The sequence below is a fragment of the Pezoporus occidentalis genome, unplaced genomic scaffold, assembly GCF_034315485.1.
Source record: "Pezoporus occidentalis ecotype Australia unplaced genomic scaffold, CSIRO_AGI_Poc_V1 ctg3, whole genome shotgun sequence".
In the NCBI taxonomy this organism is placed as follows: Eukaryota; Metazoa; Chordata; class Aves; order Psittaciformes; family Psittacidae; genus Pezoporus; species Pezoporus occidentalis.
The window spans coordinates 11,721,076-11,748,898 of record NW_026914940.1 but is presented as its reverse complement, the minus strand read 5'-3'; the positions used below and the strand labels follow the sequence as shown (position 1 = coordinate 11,748,898).

The following is a 27,823-nucleotide window of genomic DNA, read 5'->3' as shown; positions in this document are numbered from 1 at the left end:
ATGAGATTTTCAAGACATTTCACAGGACAACATCTTGAGCAAACTAAGTACCTATGATCCAAGGGAAAGGGTCAAGTGAACCATTATATAGTTGGTCAAAATATATAGATGGTGGTTATATGACAACTGGTGGAAAAAAGGGGTTGAATTTCAGAGTGAGTGTCTCCGCAGGGACACAATCAAGGTCTGTCTAGAATCCATTTTGTAATTGTGGCATTTGGAGATTGGTCAAATGGTGTTTGAAATTTTATTCAAATTCTACGACATCATAATGGTGACAGAGAATTTGAATCCAAACTTGCTGTCATTCAGCATGGGTGATGCTTGTGAACTCATCTTTTGAAACGTTTCACCTAGTTTTATAAAATGATGCTAAAAATCTTAGAATTCCTTTGGAGGATGTCTGATTGCCCTGAGCATTTTTATGCACAGAAACGGTATTTATGGAGTTGCCAAGCATTCGGATCTTTAAGTGGAAAACAACTTCTGAGGAGTCTTATTCTGACCAAAACTGTGTTAAATGGGAATGCATTTCACGGGGCTTCGGAGTTTCTTAAATGGAGAGCTTCTTATGTTTATGCTAAATACTCAAGCATAATTTGGGTGAATTTAAGAAGAAATTCAACAGTGAAATTAGAGCCATTACAGATGGAAAAAAACCTCTTCAGTGTTCTTCAAGCTGTAGTTAGCTCATGGGTAGAAGCTACATGCAAAACTGAGGAACCTACAAGCTTGGTTCTGCCTGCTGGTCTCGTCTTTAACTTATTTTTTCTGACCACAACCAGTTCTTGAGGGCTTTCGGAGCCGTGGGTTGGAAACCACTTTTTTCTGGAGTATTCTCCTCCTATGTAAGCAATGTAAGACTGCTCCTTCTAGCATTTTAGTGTTTTTATGTTCCTGTTTGTAATGAGTTGTGGCTTGTCTGAGCTGCTTGTATGAGCATAATAGTATAGGACAATCCATGGAGGAGGCCTCTTGGACAGACTTACTGTGGCATAAGAATGGCTTTTTTGGCTTTGATTCCAAATAGCATAGGCTTAAAAGAAAAAAAAACAAAGCAGGTGTGCCTGAGTAAACTCCCAGGGGTTTCATTGATCTCATTGATAAAATAAATGACTTAACATATACTAAATAAACTGACATGTGCAGACAAGGCTTTAAAATATGCAGTCCCTCCCTTTCAGAGGTTTGGCAGCAGCAGGGAAGGACGATGCCAGCTGGATTACAATCTACATGTATCAGGGCAAAGACAGACAGCTTCTTCCTGATGTAGCTGTAATTCTTGAAGAAGTAAATCTCTTGAAGAAGAAGCATCCTTGGCTGCTGACTGCTTTTGTTGCCTCCACAATGGGGATCATACAAGGAACTGGGAGGGATATTTGCCTGAAAATATTCAAATATTTTATCTGACTTTATCATTGATGAACTTGGTTTTCATTAACCTGGCTGATCTGGTGCTGAAGCAGAAAATCTCCTAAGGTTGCAGGTGTAGCAGTAGAGGCATCTTGCATGCCTCAGCTATTTCTAAATCTATCTGAAGTATCTAGCATGTAAAGACTGTCTAGATGCTAGTCTTCTAGAACACAATATTGCCCTAGGCATGTGATTTTAGTAGTTTACCTCATAAGTAAACTCAGAACTATGATACAATCCTATAGCAAAGTATGTTTTACAGCCTAAATGGATCTAAGTAATGATCTGTTTTCTGCTTTTTGCTTCGCTCAGGCAAACCTGTATCCCTCCATCCCAATGACTTGTCCTGTAGGTGGACAAGAAGACAAATCAAGATCAAATGTTTTAATATGCATTAAACTTCAGGTAATTGTTAGATCTTTCCAAACTTCTGCTTATGCCAACGGATTTAATCCATTGTAGCTGGGCCAAAAGGAAGTTTTTTCCAATTATTTTAGCTGCAGAAGCGCTTGACAAACATATAAAATCGAGACATCCCTTTATTATCACTAGAAATGTGGCCTTGTCTGCCTTGGAAAACATCTGTTTGTTGTTACACAGCTGTGTTTTGGGAAACACAACTGTTCAGAGCAGAGGAATACCAGCTCCATTCAAACTTCAGGGGCAATTCAATTAAAACAAGTGTTAACTACCGGAATTTATGGAGTGCTTCCTGCCTAATCTTATGAAACATAACATGTAATTGCTATGGGTGGTTAAGACTTTAGCTTTATACCTGCCTGGCTGTGCTGATTTAACGGAGAAGTAACAAATTAGATTTGAGGAAGTGGCTGGAAAACAAAAAGATGCAGGTGTCCCATGCAGTGATGCTGAGTTTCCTAGGGCTTTGCTTATTAGCACATAGTGTATCATTTGAAAGTCACAGGCACAAAACGTTGAAGATAAAAAGCTTTTTGTTTTGTTTCAACACCAGGTTGATCAGAAAGCTGCATACAGTGCTTGGAAAGCTGAAGTTAATGCCAGATATATTTCTAAATGACTGTCACTGCTTAGGTGTTTAAACAAACCAAACCACAGATGAAAGGTATGGAGCGATCAGTCGTGTGTGCAGAACACGTTCTTGCAGACCAGCACTCTCCCCAACATTTACCAACATGCTGTAGCAATGTATTACTGAAGAGTGCATTTCTGCTGACAGTTTCTTTCCACCACAATTACAGAAAGAATAATGGCCGAGAAACAACACCCATATGTCCCCATTAACTTTGCAATCTGTCTAATCTGTGTACTTATAAAGCCCTCATCACATCTCAGATATTATAGTGATAACAGGCTAGATTAGACAGACTTCAAAGCTGCTAGAGAAATATGAACATTGATTCCCAGCCATGATTAATTTGGCCAGAACCTCACACTCCTTTAATTTAATTAAGAACAGAAGGAGCAATCAGATAAGTAACAAAATGAGAGAGGGGCTGTGCTGGCAGCTTTGGACAACACTGGCTACCCAACAGGTATACATCACATGCCAGATCTTCATGCTGCCTGGGGAGCACACAGCCTGGGGCATGTGAGTGATTCATTCACCATGGAAGTATTTTAATCTCACTTGCAAGGAATACTGCTATCCAACTGATTACATTGTGTGTTTTAGTCCTGGAACTGAGTTAAGACAAATGACCTTCAGTTAATTAATTACTAGAATTAAAGACTAATCATTACAAAATTTGTAATTAATGGATCTGGCAGCTGCCTGTGAGCATGCTTTCATGTTGCAGTATGTTTAAAGCAACTGCCTGTCAGCAAAAGAGGAGCAAACTGCTTCCAGTGGGACAAAAGGCAAGAGCGTGCACTGTGGCAATTGAACCCAGCATAATGCACTGTAGGTTCATATTTTTTTCCCCTGGAGTAACAGCCTGATGTGCCAATGCTTCCAGGCAAAGCAGCCAGACCAATGCTCACCTGACCACACAGATGTTCCATGCAGTGAGATAGCATGTGTACAGCTTACTGATGCTTCTGTTAGTGATAAAACCTCTTCTTCTGCCTCCACTGCTGCCAGAACCAGATGTCTTGCTTGCACACCCAACTCCTGTACTTCCTGTCAAATACAGGTTTGCTGCATGTACAGCATGCTCTGGTCTACTGCTTGGGTATGTCATATATATGACCTATGCATCTGTCAGGCACTAGAGTGGCTTCACAGGGCTATATGCAGTTATTCAGTGAAGAGCCTGTTCCTTGTTCAGCTAAGAACAGCTCAAGGAAAATGGGTACTGACAATCTGAGGCAGGTATTTCAGCTCTACCTGAGCAAAGTCCTATGTGAGGCAGAGATGGTGCGTGTCCAAAGGCACATATAAAATCATCCCAGTTTAACTTCCTTTGCAGTAGAACACGTGCTCAGAATCTTGCAGTTCCAGCAGGAAGGCAGCTTCTTACAGTACACTTGTGATTGTGTGAGTACATTTTGGTCAGACTTTTAGTGTGCAAGAGATAAATTGTACTAAAGTCCTGCCTAAAAAACGTGCATATGTGTTGGTTGTTACTAAATCAAAGCGAAGTTGCTTTTATTCTGAAAACACATTCTTAATGGAGGCTTCCCACAGTTAAATAACTGTCTTGAAATCTTGGTAATTCACTTCAACTGTTCTGGTGTCTTTATGTGCATATGCCCCTGGTTTACCTAGAAGTCAGTCCAGAACAATTTCAGGTACAGATACATTTAACAGCTTCTTTGAGCAGCCTAAGGCATGAGTTTACACTTAGTCATCCTCCATTATCTGCCCATGTTTCCTCTCTTACCCTGTGGCAAATTCAAATATAACTAATGGCTCTGATGCTAAGCTACCTCACACTTACTGCAGAGCAAGGATTTGCCCAGGGCAGTCCTTATGGCCTGTCTGAAGTGCTATAAACTCACAAGGTGGCTTATCTTAAGGTAAAACATGCAAGACTTGACTAAAATGTATCTGGCATAAATAGACATAATAGTGTCATGTTTCTCTGCCAGTTTGATTAAACCAATTTATTATCACAATGTAAATGCAGCTTTCTTCTTTGTTCAAGCTAGTAAACAGGAGTTCCAATTTTACAATGATGGGCACAATTTCCTAAGAAACATAGATCAAAACAAACCAAATAAAATAACACATACTACAATAAGTAAAATCACACAGATTTTGGTTACATCAGGTAAACTTTCGTGTGTAGACAAGGCTTTCACAGTCCATGTTTTTACATTAATGTAAACCTGGCTTGTGTCTGTTTAACTTTTATCTTTGCATGAGATTTTAACGGATAAAAGTGTCCAAAGAGAACTCTACAACGAGTCAAATGGATCATTTCTAGAAATAGCTGTGGTTCAATTCCAGCCTCATACCTGGTTTACATTAAATTTCTGGGACATATCCATGGTAAGAAGTACATAGATATCCCTTTTAGGTGGTTTTATTTGAACTTTCTCCCGTCTGGAATCAGGCACCACAAATTCTGTCTAGATTACCCTAAGGTCCTTTCCAATCCTAACTATTCTATGATTCTATGTTCCTACCATCCTATGAAATCGCTGGTGATCTGCAGCATCAACCCACTGGATGGGTTCAGTCGATAAGCTACATTCATTAAAAAGAATCAGTATGGAAAACTTAAGAGCACTTTTCAAGAGCAGACACAGGACACAATCTTATAATTAACTTATAACAAGATGCCCATTTAATCTATTTTTAGTCACATTTAGCTCAGTTCTTCATGGCTGTTTTATGTGTCCCCAAAGTGCTGTAGGGTCAAGCCATAGTCAAAAGTGATGATTTTCCTCCTGTAAACACTAAAATAAATAATTATACGGGCAAAGAAACTTGTAAAATTTAATTTCCTGTGATTCACTTGCTATGTGTCACTCTCTTGCATGCTGTTTGTGTGGGTTCTCTATCTCTAATAATGTGACTGATAATGTTAAATTCCAGACATCGCTCTCTTGGGCAGTATAAAGCAGCACTGATCACTGTTCACAGGCAAGCTCTTCATGCTTTCTGTTCTCACTGAATCTTGTAAGAAGCAGCCAAAAAAAGGTTCTGTCATAACCACTGCATTTCTACGGGGTGTGTCAAATCTGGAGCAAACCAAAGTGGATTGCTACCAGGAGAAAAGCAGCCAGCACGGATGCTGCAAAAGAAGCAATGAAAGTTTTAATGCAATGGGTCCTAGCCCTAAGAGCTGTGACGGTAGTTTTTGATTCCTTGTTGGTGTTGGTTCTTGCTTCCTAGGCATGACCAAAGGAATTAGAAAACATGGGGTTTCTTAATAAAAGGAATAATAATAATAATAATAATAATAATGTGTTTTCTAGAGGTGCAGAACTAATGATGTTTATTGATCTCTTGAGAGTAAGATCCCACATTCATGATGTTCAGTCAGGGGTGAGCTGACCTCAATGTCTTCCTCAGTGGGGTATTGATCATTTATATTTAATCTAGTTCAAAACAAAAACCAGGGACTGCTCTCCAATCTTGAGACCAGCTGATCACACCTAAGCTCTATGATCTCCTAGACCATGCTGGTTCTTGTTCCATACATCTTTCCTACCTGAGTCCAGCATTATTTCAGGCAGCACTATCTGCCCTATGGCAAAAACATGCCATGGACCATGCTTATACTTGACCAGTATAGGCTATTATCACATACCAAAGCTCAGACATGTGGCCTGAGTTTCTCATTTATTTAGTGTAAATGTAACTACAAGGTCATTTTCCTCTATGCAGTCATGGTTATTCTAGAAGAAAATTCAAGTTGGATTTCTTTGGGAGAGATAGAATGCCACAGCTGGAAGAAGTAGCAACCATTTGGGGCATCTATCCATCCATCCATCCATCCATCCATCCATCCATCCATCCATCCATCCATCCATCCATCTGATATAAAACTGAAGCAGCAAACTTAGACCAAGTGAAAGTTGGGAAAACAATTGTACTTCATTTAAGTTAATTGTGTTAACTATGGGGAAAACTGGCATTTCCAAAAAGCCTCGGAAATACCAAATCTCATCATCAATTTTCACTATATTTTGTGTCCTCTTTACCATTTTATCTTCTGCTAAAAATGAAATTCAGATCAATTTCTTTAACAGACAGATTCACAACATCTTATGCATCAGGACATTTTTGGCAGCCTGTGTCTGACAGGATTTTTTTTCCACCTCTTAGGAAAGTTCTGCTAAATATTCATGCATTTCCCATTGAAAGAAACCTGATTCTTGGCCAGACTGAAGTTTGTTAGCAGACAGAACAGGAGGGCTCCTTCCTCCCTGCTGCACCTCTGATTCCCACAGGTTTTGCTTCACACCTGGTCTCTGCAGACAGATGCTTTCAAACCCAAATCACTCTACTCTGGAAATGAGATATTGTCAATTCATTGCATTGGTTTTGAAGGTCAGGTTTCTTTTAATTTTATGCGCAATTTCTAGTTTGTGGGAGTTTCTCACAGAGTTCAGCACCATCTGTCTATCAGATGTTGCTGAGAAAAAGCTGTTTAAAAATAAGTTCAAAACAAAGCATGAATTTTTCTTTTAACACGTTTTCTTTTGGGAGAGCTCTCACAATTATATTTGCTATTAATGACAAACAGGAAGTGTTACTGAAAAAAGTAATTTGTCTAAGAACACTTCCATTAAGAACTGTTTTATAGCCTTGTTTTCCACTGAAACCCTTTTTACACAGCTGTAAATGCGGTGAGGAAAGTGACACAGAGTCACAGGAAGGGCTCTGATTTTTCGGGTACTCAGCACCAGCTGCTGATGGGATTTGTGCCTGGGGTCAGGACGGATGTGTGAGGGACAGGGATGGGAACGAGCTTCCGTGTGGGTGGGAGCTGTCATTAGGAAGCAGACTGTCAGCACCTGCTTCAGAAATGACAGGAGAATTCGTGTTTGAAGGGGCCACAGAGGTCTCTCGCCCAATCTCCTGCTAAAACAAGGTCAGCTCTGAGGTCAGATCAGGCATTTCAGGACTTTATCTAGTCTAGCTTTCAGACTGTCCCAAGATGGAGGCTGCACTATATCTCCTGGCAACCTGCTTCAATGCTTGACTGTCCTTAACAGGAAGAAGTCCCTATTTATGCTCAAGCTGAAACTCTCCCCTTTCAACTTAAATTTGGATACTTTCATGTTCCCAGCAAGCAGCACTGTGGGGAGCCTTGCTCCACCTTCTTGATGACCTCCCTATAAGCACTAGAGGTGACCTTAGGTGTCCTGCCATCCCTTCTCCAGCCTAACCAGCAGAGTGCTTAGCTCCTCTGTTACAGCCCAAACCATCATGCTGGCCCTGTGCTGAACTTGCCTCATTTTATCAATTACTTACTTGTACTTGGGAATGCAAAACTGAACAGAACATCCAGATATAGGGTAACAAGCACTGAGTGCTTAGAAGCTGTCTCCTAAGTAATTGCCTGTCATGGTCTGAGAGATCTGTGAGACATCACTTTGCCCCCTGCTCACTCTATCCCCCTGCTAGTGGCTGCTACCTATAACTCTCTGTGATAGAAAATACAGCATGCATTTCAGCTGTGACAGGGAAAAGTGGGTTTGAAAAATAGCAGTAAAGAGGAACGGTAGAAGGCCATGTACATGTTTTCCTCTGCTTCTGCAGCTACAGAGGGTAGTAACTTCCAGCGGACCCAAGGGCTGGAAAATATCAGCTCTTATGTAAAGCACTTTGGCCATAAACTTCAAAGAGCTTCCCAAAAGGAGGCTGGCTTGCTATTCTTGTTTTACAAATGAGGAAGCCGAGGAAAAAGGGAGGGAAGTGTTTTGACTGAATTCACCTAGCAGCTGCTGGCAAAGGCAGGCAGAGACTCGGAGCAGTACCACCATTGTGCTGCCTCTCAGAGCAGGGACCAGTCTCTGCCTCCTTCAAGCGTGTGCTCCCTAGGTGCTCTGCTATATGATAGCTAATTCCTACTTGGAAATCAGGCTGGTGACATGATAACGACAGCCTTCAAACCATGCAGACTGATGGCTTCAAAGCAGAAGTGCTGATCAGAAATACCATGAATTAGTCATAATCTTATCAAAAATATTTTATTTATGAAAGTAACAATTATACTATACAACCTATATTGGAAGTACATTGAATAATTGCTAGAATAAATACAGGCAATTAATTCAATCTTTTTATAGAATGAGAGGATTTATTTGACATTTGAATGTTAACCCAAGCTTTAACTTACATCATAAATAGTTAAAAGGCATAGTCAAGTTTTTTATTATTTTTACTGTTTCTTTTGCATTTTTTAATACTGTTCTATTTTGTAATCAACATGAATCAACTCTCCAATCATTAACATAATATTAGTATGACTTTCAAGCAATCATGTACCTCAAGATAATCAGACAAACAAGGTAGTGTGTGTGCAGTTCATTCTACAGCAGAATCTGTTCATGTCTGCATAAAAACAAGAGAAGCTGAAAATGCTTCTAAGTTCTTTAAGCATCATATGCTGATTTCTGCTTTACCACAGTGCTTTTAATACCAGAATCTAAAAAGGGCATGTATCTGTGTGCAGCTGGATTTCTGTTGCTCTCTATAAAGTATGTTAGGGCTCAATGCCACATTCCTTTGGCTGGTGAAGGACTGCAGAATTTAGTCCTGAATAGTATTTCTCAAAACCATGGTCCAAAGTAAATGTCCAGGACTGATTATTAGGCACCAAGGAAGTGATGGATTTACTAAGGTTTGGTGTTTCCTGATAAAAAATTGGCTTCTTTTCTGGTAGATACGCTCTAGTCAAATATAAATCACTGGGCTCAGTACTGCGGTCTGTATTCCACTGGATCTCAGAGAAGCTGATGTTCGGATTTTCTGCAAACATGTGAGGGGCACTGCAGAAGTTCTATAGTAAGACACGCATATTTTGAACGTATTCATAAGTTTTCCTTCCATGTATTTTTTCAAACTAAAAATCTAAACCATCTGCATGGTGCTAGCAGATTACGAGCTATGACCATCAGGGAAGTCAATAGTAGTTCTGGGTGTCCAGTGTTTTCTCTAGATGAGAAATTTTGACTCTTCAGGTCCCATATAAAATCAGTGGGAGCTTTCCATTAGCAATTTCTTTTCCAATGGCATGGAGGCCTCCCTTGCCTTATGGTTATTGTGCATGTCAGGGATATCATGCTCTCAGCAGAAAAACAGATTTCCCTTTCACAATGTTATCCAAACCAAAGCCCCAAATTGCACATATCTACTACCCCTTTGGCCTTTTTTTATGCACAAATATGCTTGTATTCAAAAACTGACAATGTTGGGCCTTTCCTAATAAATGTCTTCAAAGAGCACATTTAAATGCTTTTTCTTCACAGAAATAACCATTCATCAGTTGCAAGAATGCAGAGAGACTTTTTATTCTTTCTGTTGCGAACAAGTCAGCACAAATTTGTGGGGAGAACGTATGATTATTTGTTTCCCAAATGTATGTAAAAAGGCTAAAGAACAAAATGTTGGGGGAGGCAGCTTTTTTTGGCAGACAGTAAAATATAAAATATGTGATTTAAAAAAAAAGTTGGCTTAAAAATACACACACACAAATAATACAATAATATAAAAATACAGCTCAGCCAACGGCCTCTTAAAATTTACCTTTGGCATTACATTTGGCAGCCTAACACAAAAGACCCTTCCTATAAACAGAACTATAAAAAAAAGAGAAGTTCATAAATTAGGTTGCAAGGGGTTGTTAAGATCCTTTTCGCGATTCTCCAAACTCCTTTCCTTCCTGTCCACACACATAAGCATGACCAGTGAGGTATATAGAACATAACACTGTCAGGCATATGCACAATAAGAAAGTGCATAAACATAGAAGTTCTCCCCTTTTCTTGCGAACAGGATGAAATTGTGTGGTTTGTGTTCTTCCCCTCCCTCCTGCCCGCCTTGGAAAAAAGTAATCATGTTTTATTGTTTGCTTTTTTTCTTACTTTGGCAGGATGAAAATGAACCCAGAGGAATATAAATGTCCTATTCCCAGCAGCAATGATCCATTTCCCTTGGCAACGTTTGTCTGATGCCACAGATACTACAAGGTCGTTGGGTTGCTTTACAACTCTCTGGGTAACTTCCCACGGAAACATCATACGTCTAGCACCATGTCATAGTGTTGCTCTTTCTTCCGCCTGCCACATTTGGTGATAAGAACCAAGTACAAAGTCAAAAGCATAACCCAGTAACATGCATAGAGTATTGTGCCAATGATGAGAACTGTCTGTTTTGACTCGGAAAATGGCTTTTTTGATTCCTTGTAGATAGTGAAAATCACGCCACCTAGGAGGATTGTAAACCAAATGGAGACTGGAATGAGTCCTATAAAATTAACTACAATGGTTTTTCTTCCTGACGTGCCCCACCCTGCTTTGTTTATCGTGGCAATTGCAAACATCTTTGCTGGCAGTAAACTTGACATGTACAACACTGAGTAGAGTGACATGAAAACCATGACAATGTTGCCCCTAAGGAAGCTGGCAAATGAAGACTTTATCAGGCCCACTAACTGAACTGTCAATAAGAAGAGGAGGATGTTCCAGATTTTTCCCCTGTAGAAGAGCTGAATGACTGTGGCGATAAGGAAGAAAGGAAAGAATCCAGTGATTACAGCTTCATAGGTCATCCACAAATGGTGCTTGTGGAACCACATTGCATTATAAAGCCACTCTCTAAAGTACGATTTACTCCAGCGGGTCTGCTGATTCAGCCACCTGAGATACTCTATCGGTGTTTCGGTAAGGCACTTGGATCTAGCTGTGTATTTTGTTGCATAGCCCAGGCTTAGCACTCTGTTAGTTAGATGTCTGTCATCTCCGAAGCTGCACTGGGAGCCCATAAATTCTTGATTGTACCAATCTTCCACAAATTCATGGAGTAAAGAGTTTCTGTACATCCCCAGAGGTCCACTGATGCACTGTACACAGCCGAAATAGGACTGACAGGCTCTTTCTATGTTAAATGCCATCCAGTATCTCACGCTGCTCAGAAAGGAGATCCAGGAATCGTATTTGTTCAAAATCTGCAAAATTAAAAAAGGTTTCATTTTAGAAGAGCTCGTGAGACAGAAAATATATACATTAGATCAATATGGAATTTGCGGAGACTAGAGCACCATTAGCCAAAATACAGGAGGAACCTCACTCCTGTATCCACTCACAGACACAGGAGTTCCATATGGTCTAGGACATTGGCAGGAAGGGTGATATGAAGCCTTCAGAAGTCTGTTCCACCAAAATGCTCTCTTTTTCCTTGCAACCCTTCCTATTTTCCACCAAGAAATTTATTTTCTGGCTCATTCTTCCTTTCGCTTTACCCCCCATTTAAGACCTGCTGGACTCAATCTCTCTTGAGAGGAGATGGTGGAGTGCCATACATGGCCTGCTGCTTCTCTGCCACCTGCACACATCTCTGGGGCTCATACGACTTCTTCCAGCCTTCCTAAAGCTGTGCTCCGCATGGGAAAGGTTAAGCACATGGTCTTTGGCACACACTTTTGGTATCATAAGGCTGGCCCTAGAGGTTTGACCATGTGTTATGTCCCCATATCTGACATTAGTCCCTCTGAGGAACAACCTGTTCTGCTTTGTCTCTGCAGTACCGGTCCTGGTACATTGCCCCACAACACAGTGATACTCCAGTAAAGTCTTGCTTTGGCCTGCAGAAAAGTCTCAGTCTTTCTCTTCTGCATGCCCCAAAGCTCACCTGAAGCTCAGGTCTACACTTAAAATACAACACAGACATAGCCCAGGAGTCTGAACACTCTGTGGAAGCATGGGTGTGTGCAGATGCCCAAGTCAATGCCTTCATATCCAGGTTCTCAGCACACACCTTGTGCTGGGGGATGTGGCTGGGAAGCGTGTAATAGAGTGGCTGTGCCAGCTCTGCACCCATATCTTCTCAGTTTGGGGAATTACAACGGAATTTGTGCCCTTCTACAAGTAGAAGACATTTTCCTGCAACTAGGAAAAAACCCCAAAGCAACAGTCTTTTGCTCTGACGGTCCTAACTTCTGTCAGGTTTGCTGGCCAAGAGCCAATCTTGCCTTTGTTTAATTCTGGAACAGTTTAGAAGCAGCAAGGCACAGGGATAGGCTCAAATGTATTTGGTGTATGCTGGAAAGTGAATTGGAAAGGGGAAAAAAAGACTAAAGCCTCATTCTGCCTCCTTTCCTCCCAGAAGACACATGTCCTTCCACCTCTCTCTGCAGTTGCTTATGAACCTTTGCTGTCATAGCTGAAGCTGTACTGTCTCCCTCCAGTTGTGCTCACACATGCCTGGCACCTTCACATGTGCAGGGGGAGTGTGATGCCTGGTCTGTGGTCAGTCCGGAGCAGCAAAGATATTCAGGCTTCTGTGGGAATCTTAATTTTTGGAGTTAAGAGCCACATGCCTGAAATACTTCTGACTACTGGGGCATTCATTAGCAAGTGCTTGCCCATAGAGATGGCCTTTCTCCTGCATCTCATATAAAAGCCCAACTGAGTACAGGGGACCAATCCTAAAGCCAACTGAAATATCCATATGCATTTTTTCTTTCTAAACTGCAGCAGAAGCAGTTGTGTCTAAAGGAACGAACAGCATTTTGCTGCAGTTGTCAGCCAAACTCAGCAATGCTGGAAATCCTAACAGAAGTGGAGCTGGGCTGACTTTGGGGTTTTCCATTGTCCTGCCTGACAGAGATGCAGAGGAAACCCAACAATACACAGATTGAATAGTGCACTGTGTTTCAAAAAGGCTTTTATTCCTAACAATCTCGGCTTCCAGTTGTAACATAACTGTAGTGCTTGGGGTGCTGAACTTGGCTTTGGGAGACCTGTTCTCAATTCCCTGCTCCCCTATAGATTTTATTTGGAACCTTGAGCAAACAGTTATAACCAGAGACTCAAAGACGCCACAACAGTCCAGCACTACCCCATTTTTCATATATATGGAGAAGAATAATATTTGTTTGCTATGTATGGGTGCTAAAACCATTCAGTGCTCACACCCAAGAATAAGAGTTTCCATTCAACAGACAGAAAGATTAAGGTATCATAAAAGCCTCTATCAGGGTATCACAGTATATTCAATGCTACTCCAGGCAAGGAAATAGTTGCTGAAAGTTGCTGAAATCCCTCTGTTAATCTTAAAATTGTACTCACCTGCACATCACCTCCAACTCCTCCAACCATTGGATCTTCTTCTAAAACCTTTACCATCTCCACTGATGATGCTGGATCAAGCATTGTATCTGAATCACAGACCTACAAAAAGACAAAACAAGAATAAAAATGGGTTAAGGAGCACACTAGAGAAGAAAAGCGACTGCAATAACTCTAAATGTATATTCTTCTCAATGAAATTAAATCTCTCCTTGAAGCCTGCATTGATGCTTCTGTTAAAACCATTTGTATCGGGCAGCAAGGAGTGGTGCTGAACAAAACAGAGTGCTTGTTGGAGCTGTGCATGCAAACAATCCTGTCTTCTGTATCAGCTCTGTTTGTTTTACTGGCACACTGAGCTGGCTTCTAACAAGATATGCTCTCAGAGATGGGACACTGCAGAGCAAGACAATGTTTGTGGGTGTGTGGCAGAATCCTGCTGAGCCCTGGCACAGGGTTTCCCTGCATTGGCTACATGGTTGGAGCACCCTGGTCAAATATTTCCCACTGGCATATGAGGGAAGGAGCAACGAGTTAAATTCCAGCCACTTGTTACAAAAATGTCAACTAGGAGTCTGGGAAGGAACCTGATAGTTCTTTCACTCTCAGAAGGCTTTGCAATCCATGTAAGATATGTATTTTGGATTCCAGAACAAACTCATTTTTAATTTTAGATGCATGGTGTGTTATTATTGCAGGGATTTGACATTTGATATATAGAAATTATTTGCTATTTTCCTCCGGCATTCTTATAAATAAAACCTATGTAAGGCCAGAAGGAGCAAGTCCTCCACAAAACTGGGGCAGAAATAGATGACACACAGAAGGCGTTTCAGCCACACAAACACTCCTAGTCAACTAAACACTGTGTACATTAGGAGCTGGCTTTCCCCTGGAGAGTAGGAGGAGGGCTCAGACAGGCTGGCCGGCCTGCGAGGCAGCTGGCACCGCTTTCGTTTGCTCGGAGGAGAATGACACGGGCTGCAGCCAGTTTCAAACAAGTGGGTGTCTCCTTGTGGCTGCTGCGGCAAGCAGTGCCCCCACTGTGTGTTTTGCAGACACCCACAAACTGGGGCAGAAGAGGCTGTTCCAGAAACACCCCCCTGGCTGGCTGGATCCTACCCTACAGACTTTCATGCTGCTTCTAGTTTATCCCCACGGTGCATTCCCATGATTTCAGATGGGGATGATAGGGCAAAAAATCAGTAGTTCTGCATGAACAACATGCAAAGTCAATTCTGGTGAGGCTTCATATTGGAGTGTGCTAATTTTGGTGTCTTTTCATCCAATTTTTCAATTCAGTTTAAGCCTTCTCACTCCAGGGGGAGCAGAAACCCTCATGTCTGGTCTGTGAAGAGGGAGAGATTATTTGGGGGCTCTACTACAGACCAGACTGAAGCCCAGGATAGTCAGGCTGCATAGTTTGGGATGCAGCTGAGTGCCTTCCGACATGCTCCCCTCTGTGCTCACTTTGCGGGGCCAAGAGGAGAAAGGTGATGAAAGCTCTGATATTTCCTCCAGGAGAAAAGCCACAAGCATTTCCAGCTCCTGCTAACTTGATGCATCCAGCTCCTCTCCTCAAAGGGTTAATCCCAAGGAGTACCTTTGCATAACTAATGTGTGCCTCCAGCTATCATCAGTGACAGCACTCAGTGATAAAAAGGGAGCAGAACAATTCTGCTGAAGGGGGGAAAGGATGCCTATATGTTTATCTGGAGCTCCCTGGACAAAGCTGTGGCTGAGTGTTTTGCACAGACAATCCGTAGTTTAGTGAGTACCCAGGCTCAGGCAGAGATAGATACTCATTGCGACCATGACTGACCGGCTGGGATTGGCTCCCTCCCCAGTGCCTCTGCTTTCCCTCCAACGACTGTCACCTGAAGCAGCTGAACAGCCTCCACCCCATCAGATGCATTTATCTATAGCAGAAATACCTGACCATGAGCAACATCACAAATAGGTATGAAGAATCCTGAAAATGCTAGATTTATTTACCAGCATGTGTCGTGGGCACGCCAGAACGGTGGACGTGTCTGGGGATTTGGGGCAAACCTGAAAAGCCATTATTTTCCATTTGGACAAGGCTTTTTGTATCTTTTTATCCAAAGAGGATACATCCAGAGAAAGACAGACACTTGGGAACCCAAATAGAACACACCAAGGTCTGCTCAGCCACGGGTGGCCCAGCACAGCACAAGAGGCAATTTGCCACCTTTCTATATAAGGGCTGTGACCTAGAAATTACTGCCTCGGGTCACAGAGTTGCATGAAAGGGTTATAATGAGTTCAGATACTCATTATAACCAGTGGTGGTTTATCCAAGCTGCTCTAAGAAGTTCAGGCTTCGCTGGACTGTCCACACAGGTATCTCCATCAAGCCAAGATGAATTGTACCCTGGCTGCCCCAACCAGCTCTGCAGAGATGATACCTGCCAGTTTAACTGCTATGCATGCTTGCACCCTCCTCCTCCAGGATGGAAATAAGCCTTCACAGCAGTTTCAGGTATTTAATGAGACACTGCTAATGAGCAACAGCTCTTTATCTGCATCGGTCTGACTACTTATGGTTGCCTGTCCATAACTCCTAGGTGTCTTTTTAAGAACCATGAGGCCCACAGTGTCAGGGGTGGGAAATGGTGCTGACTGCTCCATTTTTCTAAAGTACTTGATCAGAGGCAGATTGCTCAGCCTTTAAAAAGTCTAGCCTCTTTAAAGTAATTTACCCTCGGTACCCCCATTTGAAATATCTCAACCTGCTTTCATTCATAAAACAGATCTACATTTTAGCTGCATTACATCATGACTGTGTAGAAGCCAGGGCCACCAAGGTGCTGCATTTCTAATATAGGTGTGTCTGCAGATGTGCCTGTGGCTTCAATTGTTACTGCAGCTTTTGGGACAGCAGCATTACAGTCCCTGACACATTCATTAGTTCCCTCTGAGCCAGGTCAGGAGTGTTAACTGACTGAAAGACCAGAAATATCTCTCCCGTTTTCTCAGTTTATGCTATGACTGTTGAAATAGAAACACTTTCCAGGTTCTGTGAACAAATGCAGGAGCTGGACTGAGGGAGGAAACTTGCAATGAATCCATTTCCTCTCTGCTGTCTCTCTGCAGTCTGATACTTCTGTGTGAAGTGATTATAAAACCATGCTAATAAACAGCATTTTTATCCCACCATAATGCCTCACAGCACAGAACCAAAGCACAGACAATGGAAAGCTTAAGACCATTGTTTCCAGAGAATAAATCAGTTTCAGTTTTGGAAGTGTTAGGGGATGGGGATGGGTTTTAAATCTTTGCTTTACACTCTCAGATCCAATAACAGAGCAGTTCCTGGCTCTCTTCAGTTTCTGCCCCTCCTGTGTGTGGAGGACTCGCTGCCCAGCTGTCCAGCTACTGGCAGCCTCTATGTGGACACTGTGCAGATGGATGCTGTGTTTCCGGACCACAGAAATGTGTGGCTCAGCCATGCAACTGCCCTGAGCCAGCAGAGAGCCTTCATGGGGTACTGAAGAGGAGACCACTGCATGCTCTGAGGTCGGGAGAGGGTGGGAAGGGCTGAGGGTGGTTAATTAGGAAGATCATCTCATATTCAGTGGGGCTTGCTGGCCTCGATCAATAAGGAGGGATCCTCAGTGTCCACCCAGAGGCCCTGATCCCACTCGCCTTCCTCCACGTATGGCCTCCTCCCCTTCCCACAGTCAGCAGGGCTGTTTGCAAGAGTGAGGAGTGCTTCCATGTATAAGGGAAAAACAGAAAATCTTTCATGGGATCTGAGGCAGCTGGAAAGAAATGTGTCTCTGCTGCTTTGGAAACAGGGAGAGAGGACCCAGCCTAATTAATTTTTAAGTGAATAGTGTCATAACGGCTTTAAAGGCCAAGTCGTGGTGAGTGAGGTAATGCAGCTGTAAGTGATGAAGCAAAAGCTCCTTCAGGCTTTAGCTGAAGAAACCTTTCTTTCAAGGCTGCACATTGACCTTTTTACTGAATACTCTGCATGGCCTTCGAAGCCTGTAAAATATCCCCACCTTTTTTACAAACTCCAAGATATTCCCTAGTGCCACCGAAATACTTGTCTGTATGCCTGAACATGGGCCCGCTAGCAACCTCACAAAAGAAAACCTCACCCAAGATCTTGACCTACAGAAGCACAGATGGGGTCTTCAGGAGTCCACTGGCTTTGTCTAAAGCAAAACCATGTGGATGAGGGGCAGTACTGAGGTCTGGGGAAGGATTTCAGATTTCTGCAGTAGCTGGTGCACAGATTTCACGTATTCACAGATACAGTGACCATTTTAAAAGGTAGCAAAATACACTTTTAACGGTCAAGCTGTTTTCAAACAGGCTGAAAGGAGCACTGTGTTCATCAGAGACTAGGATGGCCTCTAACATGCTGCATAAAATATACAAAAGCTGCTTTCTTTCAAAGTGTGTTTGAATTGGCACTGACCTGGCGCTCTAATACCTACCTGTACATAATCCACGCTTCTCCCCAGTGCTTTGAATGCTGTGTACATAACTTCTCTTTTTCCACCCCATTTCTGCATGATGCAAACACTTTTGTTGGACAGGACCAGCTGAGACACATGTTGCATGCTCTCTCTGTGAGACTCCTCCGTCTCACCTGGACCTTTGTCATGAAAGTTATTACTCCAGATATAAGTGGCAGATTTGTCCCTACCCATGATTTCAGTAAAAATGTCCATCATGTAAACGTCGTCTTCTGAGTTCCCATCAATGACCATAACGACTTTAATTCCAGGGTAGGTCAATCTTTTCACAGAAAGTAAACATTTTCTTAAGTAGTCAGGATCCTCTTGATAGGCAGCAATACAAAGGGCAACTGTTTTGTTCAGCTTGATTGGAGTCTCTAGCGACCGCTTCATTTTCCTGTGTTCTAGGAAGGCAAACAGGCTTTGGATGATGAGATGTGATGCCAGGATAGCACCATAGAGTCCAAAGGAGAAGTAGTAGTTGTCTGTTTGGATGAACTGGTAGCCCACAATGTAAGCAGCGGTGATTCCCAGCAGGAGGGACACCCCAAAGAGTGTGGTTCCAAGTATTCTCAGGATACATATAAACCTCTCACAATACATCTGCAAAGAAGTACGGAAACTGTTACCAGAGCCACCACTTACTGATAAAGACCTTGTAAGGGGCACATGTGACTATAACATAGAGCTCAGCATCAACACGTACACCCTGTGCTTCTGGCTGTGACACAGATTCATTTCATCACCTTGTTAAACTTAATAACTCTTTGCTGTACTTCCTCTGTGCAAAGATTCAAATACACTTAATGTACCAGGGATCTTTTCTACTATTTGTAATGTCCTCACAGAAGGTGCTGTCTGTGTCAGGATCTTATTTTGGCAGCCTGGGCTTGCTGAATGAGACACTCTGTCATCTTACCCTGGGGGATTGCAGAAGGGGCTTTTGGGCCACCACTCTCTTCATATGGTCATAGGCAAGCGGAACAGCTGAATGTCTAGGCAGCCTGTTCTCATCCCCCATCCATGTCATGACTGTATCCCCCCCTGAATCGCTTCTGTCTCTTAGTTATGCTTGCAAAAATATTGGAAAGACATTCTTAAAACAGATGTCTGAATGTATTTATAATTTTTAAACAGATGCCTGACTATTTATAATTTATATAATCAGACATCTGCTTTAAAAGGTCTTCTCAATACCATTGCAAAAATGTATTATTCATACATTTGTGTACACAGATATATACATGTGCGAGCACATGTGTATAGGGCTAAAGCCTGACTGAGATTGTCTGTGGCAAAACTATGCATTAATTCAACAGAGCCAAGACTCCACCCTGGGCTCAGAAATTCATTAGCACATAGGTTGATTCTGACCACTTCTGCATTTTATGTTACCTGGTTGTGAAATCTTCTAACCTGAGCTCTGGGCTATTGAGGAACTGGCTGGCAAGGAGGGTGCTCTGGAAGTCGAGACAAACAACGTAGGCAGGCAGACCAGACAGGCAGAGTATATTGCTACCTAACTGCTTTTTGTTGGCAATCACATTAACTATTTTATGCAACAGCTTTCTCAGAATTACATGAAAGTTAATGACAGTGTTTCATGTCAGTTCTTGCATTTGACATTAAGGACATAAAGAGATAATGTCTGTTTAAGGCCAACCTAGCAAATGCATTGTAAGTAAATGAATCTGAAATTCGTGCTTGAATATTTTGCTGAATTAGGTTCTCTTAGAGTAATGAACTTAATATTTGTGTTTTCTTACTATTACTCATATTTTCCTTGCTGCTAACATCTTGCTCGTCTGCTGATCATGTTTGTTTCACCATCTGTTGGCCAAAGCTAAAGCTGGAACAGCACTTCCTGACATCATATATGTCCTTAACTCTTTCTTGAAGAAATACTACCAAGCTGCAGCAGCATAGCTGTCAGCAATTACACTTCTGTCAGAAAAGTTACAGACTTGGAAGAAAAAAAGTCAGCAGAGCATCACTTACACAATAAAAATAAACCAGGCAAGCACAAAGTCTGAGGTTACAAAGACTGTGCTTTTTTCCATTGGCTATTTAGGGTCTTAAATTTCAAGACAGGAGGAAGCCTCTTAAATGTATATTTGGAAACACTGTTAAAGAAATTCGACCCTATCTCTAGGACTTCCTTGAATACTTATGGCTGGGCTCTGACAGGTGCTGTAATCACCCACCAGCAAAAGCGACTGTCCCTGCTCTGGCCTGTCTGAAAGTCTTTCACAACAAGGGGTCATAAAGAAGCCTAATAAAAGATAGCTTATGCTTAACCACCACTGTAGGTGAATTAAAACTCAGTGCCCAAAATAGACTGTCTTTAGAAAACAGATTAAGTAATAGATCCCCTCTAGATTACCTTGAAGTCAAATAGCCTCTTTGTTTATTAATCCCTCAAGCACGCAGAAGGTCACAAACATCAAGGTAAACGTTTCACTAACAGCACAGTTGTACTCTGCTTTCCCATTTGGGGTCCACTACTTCTCTTCTCTTGCCATAAATAGAAAATTCCTATTAGTGAGCAGGGGCTAAAGTCTGCTTACATTAAGAATTATATGGCTGAAATTAATGGATCACTTGTATGGGTGGAGCCCATAGGATTTAAGATTAAGATCTGAAGTGTTTACATTTGACTGACTGTATACTCTACCAGGTTTCTTATATATTAATTTGCTGTTGGTTTTCTCTTCCTATGAAGTGTTTCTGCACAAAATGAAAAAAAAAAAAAAAAAGAGAATTCTCTGATCTTGTCATTACAGCACAGCTTCCCTCCCTCGCAAAAAAAACCAGTCTTTTAAGATCAAGAAATGGATTTCTGGTCTTAATAAACCAGCATTTTTTTTCTATCCTTTCACTGTTAACCTTGGGAAAATAAACTGTGTTTTGATCTAAATTCCTGGCTTTCATCAAAGAAACTTTCCCCTTTGTATGTGCAATTGAGGTTTTTATGTATAGTCTTTTAACTGACTGAAACACAGGGAAAGTCTGGAAAAAGTTGCTCAATATTCTCAAGATTTAGCACGTGAGCTATTGATAGCTTGCCCAGCAGAACTGATCTTTATCAACTTGAACGTGCCCAAACAATGGCAAAGAAGCCAAAACCTCTCCACCCTTCTTCAATAATTGAGCCAAGAAGTTAAAAGGAAATGACACTTGTACAAGTCTGGAACCAAAACTGACCTGCTGAGTCAAATGCTAGCACCAAGGGTATGGAATAGCTGCATCACTTTGACATCACAGGTTGGACTGTGCTGTTACGTGTATCTAGCTTGGCCTAACACTGTGAAGTGTAAAATTACATCCTTCATAAGACATCAGTTGAAATCTATTCCTGAAGTTCCTGAACTTGTCACACAAAGTTAAAACCAAGTATTACCAGAGACCCAGTGTACAGTACTGTGTTTTAACAGTGCAAGCCTAAAATAATGTCGTGCTGAGTCAAGATGTGTCAAATGCTTGGTGAAGGACAAACACCCACACTAACTTTCAAAGCCACAATTGTTTCTCAATGACTTCGTTGATAAGCACTCTTTCTAAGTGCTAGCAATATTCCTTCAGCAAAAATGTAACTGCTAATATTCAAAGTTGCTGACACTACAGCCATGTTCAACAGCTGACTAATTGGTGGAAGGTGCTGTACAGAGCCCGTGCACACCTTCTATGACCAGCACAGCTTAGTGTTTTATGTCTCAGCCTAATGGATGTTTGGTTCCTGGAGGGATTTAACCCTGTCAGTTTGTCCTGGGAAATAGGCACTGAAGCACTTCAAAAAGGGAAAAAAAGCACCCCCTATGATAGGGATGAGGTGCTCAACAGGTGGAAGACATGCAGCCAGTCCATATTTCTGGATCAACAAAGATAATTGCAGGTCATTTCTGTTTATGCACAGGATGGCTGCTGCATGGGAACAGGAGTGAGGAGGGAAACAAAGCTTCTCACCTGGTGAGGAGGTGAGTTGGGTTACCTCACTGTCTTTGGAGTCAAACCTGGATCTTGCACTTTCTGGACAGGTTTCTAACGAGGTCTATAACGGAGGGGGAGGAAAACAGTTCCTGCAGTGTTCTTTCTTTATTATTATTTTTTTAAGAGTGAAAGCTGTTTATCACTGAAAGAAGTCAGAAAGTCCATTAGTTTGCATCAGACTTCCAGGTGGCAATAAGATTACACTGCCTGTGTCAGACTCTTTTTGGAGGTGCCTATGTCCCCCATGTACTGCACAGGAAGCCTGAGACAGGACTGCAAATTCTGCTCTGCACTGGTCATCTACCACTTCACCCCCTCCTCCAAAATCATGCAGAACAGTCCACCCATATGGTTATTAATCAGCTTTCATGCATCCCTGAGAGTAAGAGCACCTGGAGGTAGTTCATCCCTTTGCAAATTCAGGAGACAAAGAGGAAAAAAAAAGCCTAATTTATTACTAATACATCAAGACAGCAATAAATAAAATAGGGGCAAGTGCATATCCAGAAAACCTATGTGCATTGGTGTCTGAACACATCAATATTATCTGCAGCCTGTTCACTTATTCTTCACCAGCTGCTATGAGGACTAAGGAAGCAATCAGGAGGTCAAACTGAAGTTAGGTTTGCTTGCAACATATGGGATGCAGCTCACTACATCATCTGATTCCAAAGTCATCTCTCATGTACAACACTCAAACCTATTGCCATGTAGTACTTCTGGCTAGCTTTTCCCCAGAAAATTAAAAAGCAAGAGGGGGAGACACAGGAAGTTTGTACATAAAACATAATGATGTGGAAGTTTGTTTGAAAGAATTAGCACTTACTAATTCCAAACATCTGGAGACCTTTTTAAAAAACCTTACACTGCAAAAGTCAGTAGCTGTCCAGGAGACAACAGTAAAGGTTCAGTCACAAGTGTGCTGATTTTATCCCTCTATTGGCTCTGGAGCTAACCTTCCCCACAGTAGCCCTTACAATGATGGGTATCAGTAGTTAGGAAGGTGTTAAGAACACACCAGGTTTTAGCTACCACTGAGCAGTGCTTCACAGCATCAAGCCTGCTCTCCTACACTCCCCTCACCAGCAGGCTGGGGGTGGGCAAGGTCTTGGGAGGGGACAGGCTGCCCAGAGCAGTGGTGGAGTCACTATCCCTGGAAATGTTCAAAAACCATGTAGATGAGGCCATCAGCAACATGGTTTAGTGGTGGCCTTGGCAGTCCTGGGGTAATGGTTGGACTTGGTGATCTTAAAGATCTTTTCCAACCTAGTTGATTCTATGATTCTGTATGAGATCTGTGCATCAGACTTGTCTGCAGATCTTTGTTGCAATGTGCTGAGCACTGAAAACCTTTGAAAACATCTCATTTATACATGCCTGTATAGAAGCTGAATTCTTGAATGTCTACTAGTCATGGTCCTCTGAAGCTTAGCGCCGAGGCTTTGGATTCAGCAAAGCATGTAAGTATGTCATTATAGATAAGTGAGCACTTAAGTATTTTGCTGAAGAGGGAAATCAGTGGAAAATTTATCTTGCAGTTCTGTAGTGGAGGCATAAAAAAAGCATCTTTCTCCGCAGAGCTGCTATTTCCGGGATATTCATGTTGAAAATGTATGCATACATTTGACAGATTTATTATAGAGAGTAATGTCCCTTATGAAAGCTGCCAGCTGGGTCATTGTTTACCACTGCATTTTTTATGTCACAGCATCCAAGAGTGGACAGGGACACAGACAATCTGGATTTTGTTCCCAGTGCTGCCATTCACCTGCCGTTCCCAGTGCTGCCGTGTGTGAATTCACCTCTTTCTGTCTCAGCTTCCTCACCTGTAAAATCAGGATCATGATCATGCAAGAGGTCCTTGAAGGTCTACAAAACCCTTCATGATAAGGCTTAGGCTACTGATGTGTATTGTGTTACTCTTTCTGGTGTAGAAGGGTAGAAGCCTTAAAAACCCCTCCTTACTCGTGAGAATAACAGCATTGGCTTCAACAGAGCAGCTGCTTCAATGACATGTTTGAGTGCACGTGTGAGTGCAGATGTGTATGCACACAGGCAGACACATACTGTATGTGGCTTTGCATCATACAGTCTGCCTGTACACACAAACACTATCTGCGGGTTACCATTTTCCAATATTTAAGTTCGTTATTAGCCTTAATTTGATGGCAAAATAAATAATTTATCTTTGAAGTACAAATGATTCCAGGTACACATTAATTACAAGCATAAAATAGCTGTCCAGACTCCCTCTTCTATTTTACAGCCTACAGAGAGGAAACTGAAAAGTTATGTTACATCTGTACATCTTTACCACAGCAGAGTTACCATATCTGGTGCTTTTGGTTATTTATCACTTCCAGATTTTGTCATGCTATTGATCTTCTGGAAAGGGCTCACATAAGACTAAAATTAACTCTGGGGTTAGGCTTAAAATCAAGAACAGGATTAGTAATGATGGCAAACTGTATCTGCATGCACAGGCTTTGATCAGCAAATCAAGGATCTCCTGTCTGCTCGGTATATGTTTCCCACTAAACTGCCCAAATTTAGTCTCTTACAGGTTTGAGTAACTGATGTGGAAAGAATTCTGCAGCTGCTGGTTGGGTTTGTCCCTAATGTAGACAGTTATATGCTAGTTACTAAATTAACTGAAAGAGGAGAAAAAACAACAAAAAATAAACCAGACAAATGCTCTAAGAAATAAGAAGTAAATCATATTTATAATCAGATATTTCAGATTGTGGTTAAACAAAAATCTAGCTTAGAAATGCTTTCTGGTTGCTGGTCATGAAGTCCATGGATGCTTTTGGCACAAAACTGACTACTCCATGCCTTAATTGAGCACATAAATATTTATCTGGTGTTCATAGCTGATTACCTTGTAATTTGTTTATAAAGCACAGGTCATATCTTGTTTGACTTAGTCAAGTCCCACTACACTGAGTAGCGGAGGAGTAATTTGCTGCTTTATATACTAATCTTGAATAGTAACAAAATGAAGCAAATTTGCTCCCACACCATAGATATGAAGAGTCTGTTGCTAGTGAACTAGCATGGGAAACTCCACTGTGCCCAGAGGGGCTGCGGTTCCTACTACTGGGAAAACCTTTTCCCAGGTTTTTCTGCACTTGCGTATAGGATAAGACAGATTTGCGAGCATGAAATAAAATCCTGGCTTTGCTCCATAAAGATTCCATAGAATCAACTAGGTTGGAAAAGACCTTTAAGATCATCCAGTCCAACCGTTACCCCAGGACTGCCAAGACCACCACTAAACCATGTCACTGAGGGCTTCATCTACATAGTTTGTGAACACTTCCAGGGATGGTGATTCCAGCACTGCCCTGAGCAGCCTGTTCCAGTGCCTGAGCACCCCCTCTGGGAAGAAATTGTTCCTAATATCCAATTTAAACCTCGCCTGATACGACCTAAAGCCATTAACTCTTGACCTATGACTTGTTACTTGGGAGAAGAGACCGACCCCCATCTCACTACAACCTCCATTCAGGTAGCTGTAGATTGTCCCCCCTGAACCTTCTCTTCTCCAGACTAGTGACAAAGTGGCTGTGACCTTTTGATGGGGGCTGGATTTTCAGCACATTTTTAGGGAAGGAGAGCACCTGCCACAGCCATCACCCTCCACTGAGGTACCCTGCTGCCCTGCTTTCTGCGGGGCTTAAACCGCCACCCCTCTCCCTGCCCTGAGAGGGGAGCGGCACCCACGTGTGCCGAAGGGAGAATGACCATGAGGCGGGAGGCTGTGAAGCAGGGCGCTGGCGCGGAGCAGCGCTGTGCCGCGGGGTCACCGCAGGCCCAGGGGATGGCTCTGGCCCTGCCGCGGAGCCCTGCGAGACTCCCCAGCGCCGGGTCCCGGCCGTGCCCGCGCCACCCACCAACGACTGGCGCAGGGCTGCGGGAGCTGCTCCGGAGCGCGGCGGAAGCTCCGCTCCTCGGGGGAACCCCGGCCCGGCGCTGCAGCCAATGGGGGCGGTGCTGTCGCGTCACAGCGGGCGGGCGGGGCACCGGGGGGATCCCCCGCGCCGCCACGTCACGCCGAGGGCGGGCGGCGGCGCGGAGCGGAGCGGGGTCGGGGCGCGTTGGAGGGATCCCCCCCCGCGGCCCCCGCTTTGACCCTCCCTCTGTAGGGCCGGGCTCCGCGGGCTGCGGGACGGGACGGGGCGGGGCGGGGCCCGGCTCTGCTCTGCTCTGGCGTGCGGCGGGGGAAGCTCGCGGGCAGCCGGTGGCTCCCGCCCCACCGCATCGCATCGCACCGCACCCGTTCCATCCCGTCCCGCCTCCGGGAAACCGCCCTCTCCTCTCGGCAGCGTCTGTTTCCCCCTGCCGAGGCGGGACTTCGGGTCTCCTCCCGCCGCTGCCTTCCCGCTGTCCCGGCTCTCCCCGCGCTCCTGTCACGTCTCCTCTCCCGGTCCTGGCCGTAGAGGAGGGGGGCGGCCGGGGAGAAGCAAGCGGGGGCCGGGAGTGCGCCCCGCCACCCGCCAGGCTCGGCGGAGCGGCTGCTGACCTGCGGCTCGAGTTCGTTTCAATGTTGGGTTTGGCTGGGAGTTAGATGGGTTTGTTGGGGGCTTAGATTTTTTTTTTTTTTTGGAGGGGGAGTTGCCGCCTTTTATATTCCCCTCCAAATCTTAACGCTCAGCAATATCTTAACCGGATTACACAGAGGAGGGGATTGAAGCTGAAAACCTCATTCATCCTCATGACGGTCCTATTCGTTGCTGAGCTAGGTGTAGCGCAGAGCCGGTGAGGTCCTCCCCCAGCCCCAGTCATATTTTAGCTTTGGTATTTCAGCTTTTCCCCCTTGAACAGTGGGGATGGGAGGAGAGGGTCTTCTGCTCTTGGGATGACAGAAGCCTAACCGTAAATTACCTACCTTGCTTGTCCTTCTGTCCTTTGGTCATAGAGGGGCTCCAGCCAGCTGTGTGGTCTCACGTACCGCTGCTCCCGCTGAAGAGTTTCCAAGTTTGAGGTAAAAAATCAAATCGCACTTTTCAGGGACTTACTGAGACGCTCAGAAATAAAAAATACTTAAAAATGAAAACAAATAAAAATCAAAAATCGTTTTAAGGCTATTCAGTCCTACTCATTTTCTCCCACGTGTGTTCACAATTACCATGGATTTGTCTTTGCTTCAGTTTCTAGCTCAAAGTCGTGTTGGTTTGTTGTTTGTTTTTTTTTTTTTTCCAGATAATAATAATAATAAAAAAGTTAAAAGTAATAAATTAGGATTTAGTCTCTCGTGGTCGAAGCTGAAGATCTTATTTCAATCCCGGCTAGCCAGGAGCCTGGAGAAGTTGCAAGGCAGCGTCTGAAAGTTTGAGAGATGTACAGCATCAGATTAAGTCTCTTTGGTGATGCCTTGCTGACCGAGTAACTGTTTCAATGAGGTTTCTCAGCAGCAGCAGCAGCAAACGGGTAATATTTTCCAGACGTCTTTTTCTTTCCTGCTGCTGCTGCTGCTTTTCTGCCTCCTCCACGTTATGGGGTCTTTTAACAAGTGAGACTTGAGTTGTTTTAATAGGCGGAGGATGGGAAGAAGGAGGGGAGGGAACTCCTGTAAGGAGGAAAAAAAAAGAAACCAACTCTGCCCATTGAAATGATCTCAGCCAAGGACCAGTTCAGCGGCAGGAATACAATTAGCTAAGTCTCAGTTTTGCAGAGAAACGCAGTACATATTAATATATTGCCACCACTTGATTTCCTCTTCATGCTCCGCAGTCAGGGGGAACCCCCCACTC

The 27,823-nt window shown here is 43.1% G+C and overlaps 1 protein-coding gene across 1 annotated transcript; it reads right to left on the bottom strand.

The window, feature by feature from the left end:
- Positions 1 to 8,467: 8,467 nt before the first annotated feature.
- HAS2 (hyaluronan synthase 2) lies at positions 8,468 to 27,094 on the bottom strand. Its single transcript, XM_062627095.1, has 4 exons — positions 26,959 to 27,094; positions 18,057 to 18,683; positions 13,585 to 13,686; positions 8,468 to 11,462 (listed from the first exon to the last, which is right to left on the bottom strand). The coding sequence occupies exons 2-4, from the start codon at positions 18,681 to 18,683 to the stop codon at positions 10,533 to 10,535; spliced, it is 1,659 nt and encodes a 552-aa protein (XP_062483079.1). The 5' UTR covers positions 26,959 to 27,094; the 3' UTR covers positions 8,468 to 10,532.
- Positions 27,095 to 27,823: the final 729 nt, after the last annotated feature.